Here is an 8,460-nt window from a genome sequence, read left to right on the forward strand (position 1 = left end):
CCCGATGTTGTCCACCAGCAAACGGAAGGCAATATCCAGCTCTGAGGAGGAGAAAACAAATTTTAGACACGCACAATTTTTCCTACAGTTTGAAATTTGTATTGTTTTGAAATAAAAGCAAAGATGGCAAGAAGGAAAGGGTAAATGTGCCTGTAAAAAAGTTGAAGATCTCAAATCCACCATAAATGTTGACGTCAATCTGCCCAGTATTTACATCTTTTTATCTAAAAAGTGCAACCTTTCAAAGCAAAACAAGAACATTCCTAAATTTAATATGGAATTTTACATTCTAGAATCTCAACAAATCTAGGTAAGAAAGCAAGATGGCAACAACAAGGTTACATATTCTTCAATTCTCTAATCTGAAACACAGCATGACAAATAGTTACATGCTGTAAAAGTACAGCATATTGGATCAATGCCAATGCTACATGTAAGACAGAGACTCAACAAGCCATGATCACACGAAGGTCTTGTACAAACAATGCCTACACAATCTATCGGGTTAAGATGTGCATGTAACATTACAGCTTGTGTACAAACACAGAAGCTGGTGTGTTAAACCGAAGGGCGGTTATACCGGCTACATATATACAGATACAGAAATCAGCAACTAAATGTCACATGCCACATATGTGATGTGTGTGTAGATACGACATTGACAATGTAAGAGCAAAAAAAGCTTTGTAAAAGTGAAACCGTATCATTTCGTGCAACAAAGTTACAAAATTCTAAAGTTACACAAAGGATCATTGAACTTTTGTTTATTGATAAATATGTTAACTATAATGCACAAAACAATACAAGTTAGTAGACTGTTTTACATGACAAAGAAAAATACAGGTGGTGCATTTACTTTGCCTTTCTAATTCTACATTTTCAGTGAAGAAAACTGCTATGGGCAAAACTAAAAGAAATATTGGATTTTGGAAGCTGCTATCAAAAAGTCAATACCAACTGTACATGGATGTTCTTTTAAAACAAAGGTATTGACTGTTTCGGGGAAAGTCTAATTATTTACAATTGTGAAAAATGCATGACCTAGATACAGTCCCATAACAGTGCATTGTATACATTTGGAACAGCCCAAACTGGAGGTAACCAGCACTTCTTTTCAAACTTTTTTAAATGACCACAAGTTGTGAAGTCATCGACGGGTTAAATATTCCACCCTCCCACACCTGCTGTGGATTTTACCATTGCGCACCCTTCCCTCCCCCAAGAAAACCAAATGGACTAGTCCATTCTGTGTGGGACGGGGAGGGAAGCCAGCTCAGAAAGTCGGCCATTGAAGGACGCAAAATTTTCACTCAAATTTCCCGCCAACAGCACCTAAATGTGCATTCAAACTTTCCGAAATAGGGCTACGGCATATATGGCAATGGAGTCTGGGGTAAAAAGTGCTGAAATTTGTAGGAAAATGCAATTTTTGAGAAAACTCCCCTACCTGATGAGGAGCTACCCTCCTCCACACGGGTGGCCATGATTGAATTTTCCCCGATCCCAGCAAGCCCTGGGAAAACCAACGATACCATACCTTTTAGGTAAATTATCATAATAGATTCGAAAAAACTGCTGATCATTCGTGCAGTTAATCATTAATAAAACATATATAAAGCTATAAAATAGTTATTATATATAACAACATATAAAAACACGCTTTATTACATTTGAATAGAATTATGTAATGTTTCATTATCATTATCTAATCCCCTTTAAGGACATTTTGGACTATTCCGTTCAACTCTAACCTCGGTCTGCACCAAGATGGTTCCTGTTCGCAGGTAGAAATTTCAGGTGAGAGTAAAAAGTGGGCGTTTTGTGCTGTCTACACCAGGGGCATGGTCAAATCATCACATCACTGATACCTAACACTAATATCTGTCCTTGAGAAGCGAAAGCGCAAGAAAGAATCATTCCATTTTCTTTATTATACGTTTTCTTTCACTGTGTATGAAGTCTTTTTCGTTTCCAATGTTCGATATTTTTGTACCGTGTTTCTGAGTGCACCTGTCCTTGCATAATTTGACTGTGCCGAGGACAAGCACTTTATACTTGATGCTCCAATGGCTGAGTATGGATGTATGGCAATCTACTCGTGCAGTCTTGTATTTGGTTACTCCTAGGTGTTGGATTTCACAGGCGGCCATAATTTCGTTGTTTTGTACATATCGATTATGTTAGCCCCTCCCTCTTCCCACTGAAAACCAGCTGCAGGGACTCTAGGTTGACTCTACATGACTTTGATCTAGTTTCGTATGATATTTTGCCAAATACCCACAGATATTGAATTGTGCTCTCCTATTCACAGATACATTGTATTGTTAACAGCAACCGTTATAAAAACTGCTCGGATTGGAGGAGATTTGGGCCAAACACCATGGCAGATGACAGAGAAGTACTCAGAGAACTATGGGATGGACGACTGCCAATCAAATTCAACCTTGCAGCAGATGAGGTGGCGAGTATGGAACACCCTGAACCCTGCTATGTGAGTTATCTCATTCCACTTTATCCCAGTATTGATGTCTTAATGTTATGCATAACGTTACAGTGTATATTTTAATGGAGTAAGATGAAAACAACCTGTTTACTGACTCCTAGGCCGGCTTCACTTCTTTGCCAACTTTTGATCCTACATTATGCTACCATAGGATCAGCTTGGAGATTAAGAACAAGCACAATCCACGGTCTCTAGATATTCAGTTCAGTTCAGATATACATGTACCAGCATCCATACTGACCCTAGTCTGTGTAACACAAACTCTGCTGTCCAGGGCTATAAGCAAGATTTAATCAGGCTATACTGAACCCATATTAGGTTTTCACAGGAAAAGTTATCACTTCTGATTTGAACCTTCCTCCCCAGCTCCTGGTCCCCAGGCAGTCATACTTCCCTCTAGTGGCAGACAAGGTGCAGAGATACTTCCTGAAGTACACGGCTAACTCACAAGGGGAGGAGATGTGGCTGGAGTATGAAGGACAACCCCTGAAATGGTTAGTGTATTTCTCAGTTGCATGTTACAGAAATACCCCCAGACTATGATGCCAATGATTAGAGACCCACAGCATCCTTAGCATTCAAATGTTTCTCTCTCTCCTGTGTAGCTACCCAATCGATATAGAGCATTGTACAAATGAAATTTTCATCATTGTCTTTGTTAGTAATCATTCACCTATCTTCCTGCAGGCACTACCCAATAGGAGTATTGTTTGACCTGCATGCCTCCAGTACAATGTTGCCCTGGAGCCTTGTGGTGCATTTTCAGGTAATGGAATGTGTTTTATACTAAATGTGAAGACTTGATCTACTGTAGTTTGGAACAGACTTTGCATGATAACTATCAGATAAGGTAAAGTTTCAATACCGTGTATGTCCGTAGGAACCTTATATTGTTTTCTTGCACTCTGCTGCAGTTGATGACCAAAGCTTAAGAAAATCAAGAAACTCAGATATCCCCCCAGATTCAGCAAGACATACACAGAGACATTACGTGACTCAAAGAAAAAATGATATTTTCCACAGAAATTCCCAGAGGATGAACTTCTTCACTGCCCAGGAAAGGACGCTGTGGAGTCTCACTTCATGTCATCAGTGAAGGAGGCTGACACGCTAAAACACCGTGGCCAGGTCATCAACGGCATGCAGAAAAAGGACCACAAGCAGCTGTGGATGGGCCTGCAGAATGGTCTGGAACTTCTTTACTAGTGTGTTTTCATCTAGTTTAATGTACAGTGTTCTATGAATAAAAGTCTTTATCAAGATAAAGGCACAAAGAACACAGTATTGCTGAGGATGTTATTATTTATTGTCAGCTGTTCAAGAGTCTCAATGTCAACAATAGGTGTTGATGAGAGTTGATGTCAGGAATGATTTTTCAAATCATATATGTGAGTTCAGATCGATTAGTGTATGAGGTGGCAGGAACCATCTTCCCTAGGTTTTAGAAAGAATAGTGATGTCAGCCATTCTGTTTGTAGTTAAACTAGTTGAAGCTACTGCATGTATGATTCTAAATGTCTGCTAAAATACTTTGAAAGGGATGGATATTACATTTTGTGTCATCTTCCCTGGCATAATGTTAACTGTAATATTTTTATTTACTGCAGATAAGTTTGACCAGTTCTGGGCCATCAACCGTCGTCTGATGGAGCATGGTGAGGAGAACTGCTTCAAACATCTGCCCTTCCGCCTGTACCAGGCCGACAAACCCTGCATACAGCGCCTCTTCCGACCAATCACAGAGGAGGGGGAGCAGAGGCTTCTGGGAGATCTGGTCAGAGAAGTGGCACCACAAGTTTTCAACACTGAAGGTAAAATTGCATTGTTACATCGTATAAGAAAATTCTTTCAAATAATAAGCAGAAAGATTTTGTTATATGACATATTTTGACTTTCTGTTCTAGTAGAGGATACATCAGGGAGCTGGAAAGTTGTTATCCAAGGTGTGGAGCCCCCCATGGAGACCCCTGTTCAGTGGTTAAGTGAACACTTCAGTTACCCAGACAACTTCTTGCATATCTGTCTAGTTAACTCACGGTAGATATTTCCATACTTCATTAAATATTCCTGCCAAGAAATTTTCTGTTTTCACAGTGAGCTCTTCTGGCAAACTCATTCCACAGTAAGCGTCAAGGAAAGCTCTTTACAAAATATATATTTGTTGTAAATATGAGTGCCATTAGAACATAGTACTGTACAGACAAAGTCTTGTGTTTCTTTTGTCCAATTTGATAGTGAAAGGTGCATATGGAAGCATGAATGGTCTCAAAATATTTATATATGTACTGTGAGACCAAATGCAAGGAAGGGTTTAATGTTCTTTTGTCCTGTGGCGGATTTTTTTCTTGTACCAAGTGACACACTCATAAGGCATTTGCACAAATAGAACTTCTAAAGAAAACTATCTATTAAGACTTTGATGTTATACTGTACCATTAGATTAGCATTTCCTTGTGGAAGAAATCATTGGTATTTGTTATGAATTTGATACATATAGACATGTGATATACCCAGTAGAGTATTATGATATTCTTGATGTAATAAAGATTCTCTCCACCAGACTTTTTCTTTGTATCAATGATTTGAATATTTCCCATAGGAACACCTTCCATACCCCAATCAACCTATATGCTTAGAATGAAAATTCATCTGTGTTGGTAAACTAAATCATGGAACAAATTGACCTTTATCTAACCAACATCGGAAGAGTTGAGGTATGCGACACAAGTTTTCTGGCACTTACCCATTGGTAGTTGATTAGATAAAGTTTAGTTTTGTTCCACAAATTTAATGCTTATATCTTATCCAGTACAAAAAGACAAGTCCTGGTACAGCATTGATTATTGAAACAAATACTGCAGCTTTAATTTGCTCTGTAGCCCATAAAATGACCACATGCTATACAAGTGATGACATGTACAGTACAAAAGCAATGGCATACAATTTTACAGTATCAACATTATGTAGCCTGAATACCCAAACCCTTACAGCCAGCAATTACAATTTATCAATAATTACAATGAAACCCATGAACCAATTTTAAACATGACAATGGCATAATATACCAATAGTTGGTATAATTCTAATATAACTGATCACCTTTATAGTCAAATGATTATTCATATTCCTGGTAAAGGCTATAGAAAGGGTAATCATGTCTTTTCCTATCTTAACTATAATAGGTATCTTCAATAATGAAAGCAGCAAAGCTATATTATATCATAACTTACTCCATGACTGCTATAATTAGGATATACTTAATGCTAGAAGACAAACAATACATAAGCAATTAACAAGTGTAGCTATTAACAATACATACAAGACCACCATGACAATATTACAATTTCATGAAAATCTACCCGCATCGACTAAAACAACAATGCTTCAGTGTCTGACTTTAAAATTGCTAACAGTGGAGCTTACTGTTGTATGTAGCATGGTTTGAAACTACTTGATTAAAGCTAAATGTATCATACACACAATTTTCCTGTTCTCTTACATTCATACAAACAAGCTGGTACTCAAGATTCAAACATTTTATCTACTGAAACTAGATTGGAAGTTAATGTGAAATAAATTTCTTGCTTTAAAATGTTACTGGAACCTTGACTACCAAAATGAAATCATGAATAAAGACTAACTTATGTAAACTTTTTTTTAATCTGTTTAATCCCATAATAAAATGCACACCACCCATCTCACAAATGTACACACCATTAATGTATGATATTATATTCTAAGTTTCTTGATCAGATCTATACAAATGTGCAATGAAGCAAGGCACCAACAGTCTGCAACATACATTTACATACATCTATCTAGAACATGTATTGAACTCTGTACACAAACTGGAATGTACATAATAATTATAGCAGAAATTGGGACCAGTAATTACACAAACCACCATACATATAATATATATATATACTGTATACATGTAGCAATATTTCCAAGTTGTAAAATTGCGTTAAGTCATTGCCCTGGCCCCATGTCTGTTCAATCCTACAGCTGGACACTGGGTGATACATGCATGTCTTTTAAAATGTAGTAGTGTGTCTACGAAATCCCCTATGTATGCCCTCAACTCAAGCAGTAAAATTGAATGGTGCATGAACTGTGCAACTGATGCTGACATTAGCTTGTATCATAATGTTAACTATAAATCACTAACCCAAGTTTGAGTGTCCTAAAAAGTGTATCCTTCTCTCAAACACAAGACTTGTTTGCTTACATAAAGACACAACAGCATGACATGTATCTGTGTCAGTTTCTTTCATGCTTGTGAATGTGTGATCATTGTAGAGTGTGAATGTGTATTGAGCACTTTTTTTGAGAAACCAACTAATTTCAGTTGTGCCTCGAAAATAAAAAAAAACACTGTATCTTAAAACTCAAAGGTAGCTGAAATACAAAACTGTATTGTGTGTGCATGTGTATTGTGTATGCGTACATGAATTTGTATGTGTGTGTATGCGGGTGCATTTCTGTACAGGTACACCCTCCGTGTACACAGTGGCACCAGTATAGCATGATTATAGGCATGGCACAAGCAATAGACAACTACATATATGTATATGTATTACACAAACTGTGTACCAATTTTCATTTTTACACTCTCATAATTGATATATACGTATAGCACTTTATGAAAATATTACAAAGTCTAACTATGAATCAATTTGTAATTATAGTACAGCCAATAAGCATTACAATTTGACCCTGTCACCTTTTATATATGTAGCATCAAGTAACATTACCAGTAAAAGTTCTTGGATAATCATAAATTCTACTCTTTTTCAGATATATAAGATCTTTCTACTCTCTACATAACATAACAGTACAATGTTCCACTTTACAGTTATAACTGAACAATCACAGAACAATCAAAATGGGTAAAATTTGGGAATTTCATCACATGCACATTGATTAGTTTTGTGATGTCATGTCTGTTTACATTTGACAATTCTTCAATTTTATCTACACACAGAAATTAGATGATTGTAGAGTTTAATCTCTGCATTAAGAACACATGGCACATTTAACCATCTAATTTTGCTGAAGCCAAGGATTATCATTTTACTGTCTGTAGAGATTTCCATTTAGGACAGCTTAGGACTGTTCTAGAAAAAATAGCATGAAGAAATTTTGGAAACAGCTCTACATGCTATACACAATAATTCAATTTTCCAAATTTAAGATTGATAAAAAGAGCCTCTGCACTTTGATGTCTTCCTCTTTTTGTTTTGTTTTTAGAACTGAGCTTGTCCTTAAAGTGTGCCCTCCGTGTTAAACTTGACATACCTATGAGGGGTGGAACAACTCTCTGTCTTTTTGACCCAAGACCTCTTGTTGTACAGCATTGGCCTGTAATGACCCTACACTGAGAGTTTGCAGGCCGGCCCCCCCTTGTTGCTGTGTAGAGTTCGGCGCTGCGGCGAGACCCGGCATCGTCTGGTTGCTCCGAGGGTTCTCTACGGTCTGCGGTGGTGGAATGTAGTTCTGGATGTTTGTCGGGAGTTTGAATTTCCCCGTCTTGGCTGGCCGTGTTGCATTCTGGGTGTCTCCTGTTGCATTCTGGGATTGCTGCTCTGCTGCACTGTGTGTGTGATCTGCATTGGGTTGAGATGGAGACTCTGCATTGTGGGATGCCTCTGCTGGTGCATGTTGGGAGCTAGTGCCTGGAGGGGGTCCCCCCTCTTCCGCTGTTGGGGTCCGCTGGGGTGTGGAGGGGCCGGACATGGTGCCGTTCATCTGAGGGGGAGGGTTTTCTTCTTCCTCACCCGTATCTCTGTAGAGTCGGTACCTGCAAGAGCAGCACATTTGAAGATCATTCTATTCCTAGGTTTAATAACATATTCACCTTAAAAACACTATCAGAATCATTACAACTGTGTATAACTAAGTTTCTGAAAAGATGAGTTCAGTTTTGCGATTTTGAGTTTTGCATAACAAGCATA

General features: G+C 38.0%; 3 protein-coding genes across 9 annotated transcripts in view; 1 reads left to right on the forward strand and 2 right to left on the reverse strand.

The window, feature by feature from the left end:
• The window catches only part of LOC118423267, a 25,871-nt gene extending 24,343 nt beyond the window's left edge, over positions 1-1,528 (reverse strand). The window contains exon 1 of the mRNA XM_035831349.1: positions 1,448-1,528. Within this exon, the coding sequence (XP_035687242.1) occupies positions 1,448-1,484 (37 nt within the window). The 5' untranslated portion in view covers positions 1,485-1,528. The remainder of the gene's footprint in view (positions 1-1,447) is intronic.
• Positions 1,529-1,720: 192 nt separating this feature from the next.
• On the forward strand, positions 1,721-5,064 carry LOC118423270 (autophagy protein 5-like). 5 transcript variants are annotated; one of them, XM_035831356.1, is made up of 7 exons: positions 1,721-1,797; positions 2,332-2,491; positions 2,870-2,997; positions 3,191-3,269; positions 3,527-3,689; positions 4,111-4,314; positions 4,408-5,064. In XM_035831356.1, exons 2-7 carry the CDS (start codon positions 2,381-2,383, stop codon positions 4,542-4,544), a joined length of 822 nt encoding a protein of 273 aa, XP_035687249.1. In that variant the 5' UTR covers positions 1,721-1,797; positions 2,332-2,380; the 3' UTR covers positions 4,545-5,064. The 5 variants fall into 5 exon arrangements, with proteins under 5 accessions (XP_035687249.1, XP_035687250.1, XP_035687251.1 ...); XM_035831357.1 differs by having other exon boundaries at positions 1,726-1,797; positions 2,312-2,491; XM_035831358.1 differs by lacking the exon at positions 1,721-1,797 and adding an exon at positions 1,853-2,082.
• A 279-nt stretch (positions 5,065-5,343) lies between these two features.
• The window catches only part of LOC118423268 (Golgi-associated PDZ and coiled-coil motif-containing protein-like), a 14,910-nt gene continuing 11,793 nt past the window's right edge, over positions 5,344-8,460 (reverse strand). For all 3 annotated transcript variants that reach the window (XM_035831351.1, XM_035831350.1, XM_035831352.1), the window contains one exon: positions 5,344-8,306. In XM_035831351.1, the coding sequence (XP_035687244.1) occupies positions 7,805-8,306 (502 nt within the window). In that variant the 3' untranslated portion in view covers positions 5,344-7,804. The remainder of the gene's footprint in view (positions 8,307-8,460) is intronic.

This window comes from Branchiostoma floridae, chromosome 9, assembly GCF_000003815.2.
Source record: "Branchiostoma floridae strain S238N-H82 chromosome 9, Bfl_VNyyK, whole genome shotgun sequence".
In the NCBI taxonomy this organism is placed as follows: Eukaryota; Metazoa; Chordata; class Leptocardii; order Amphioxiformes; family Branchiostomatidae; genus Branchiostoma; species Branchiostoma floridae.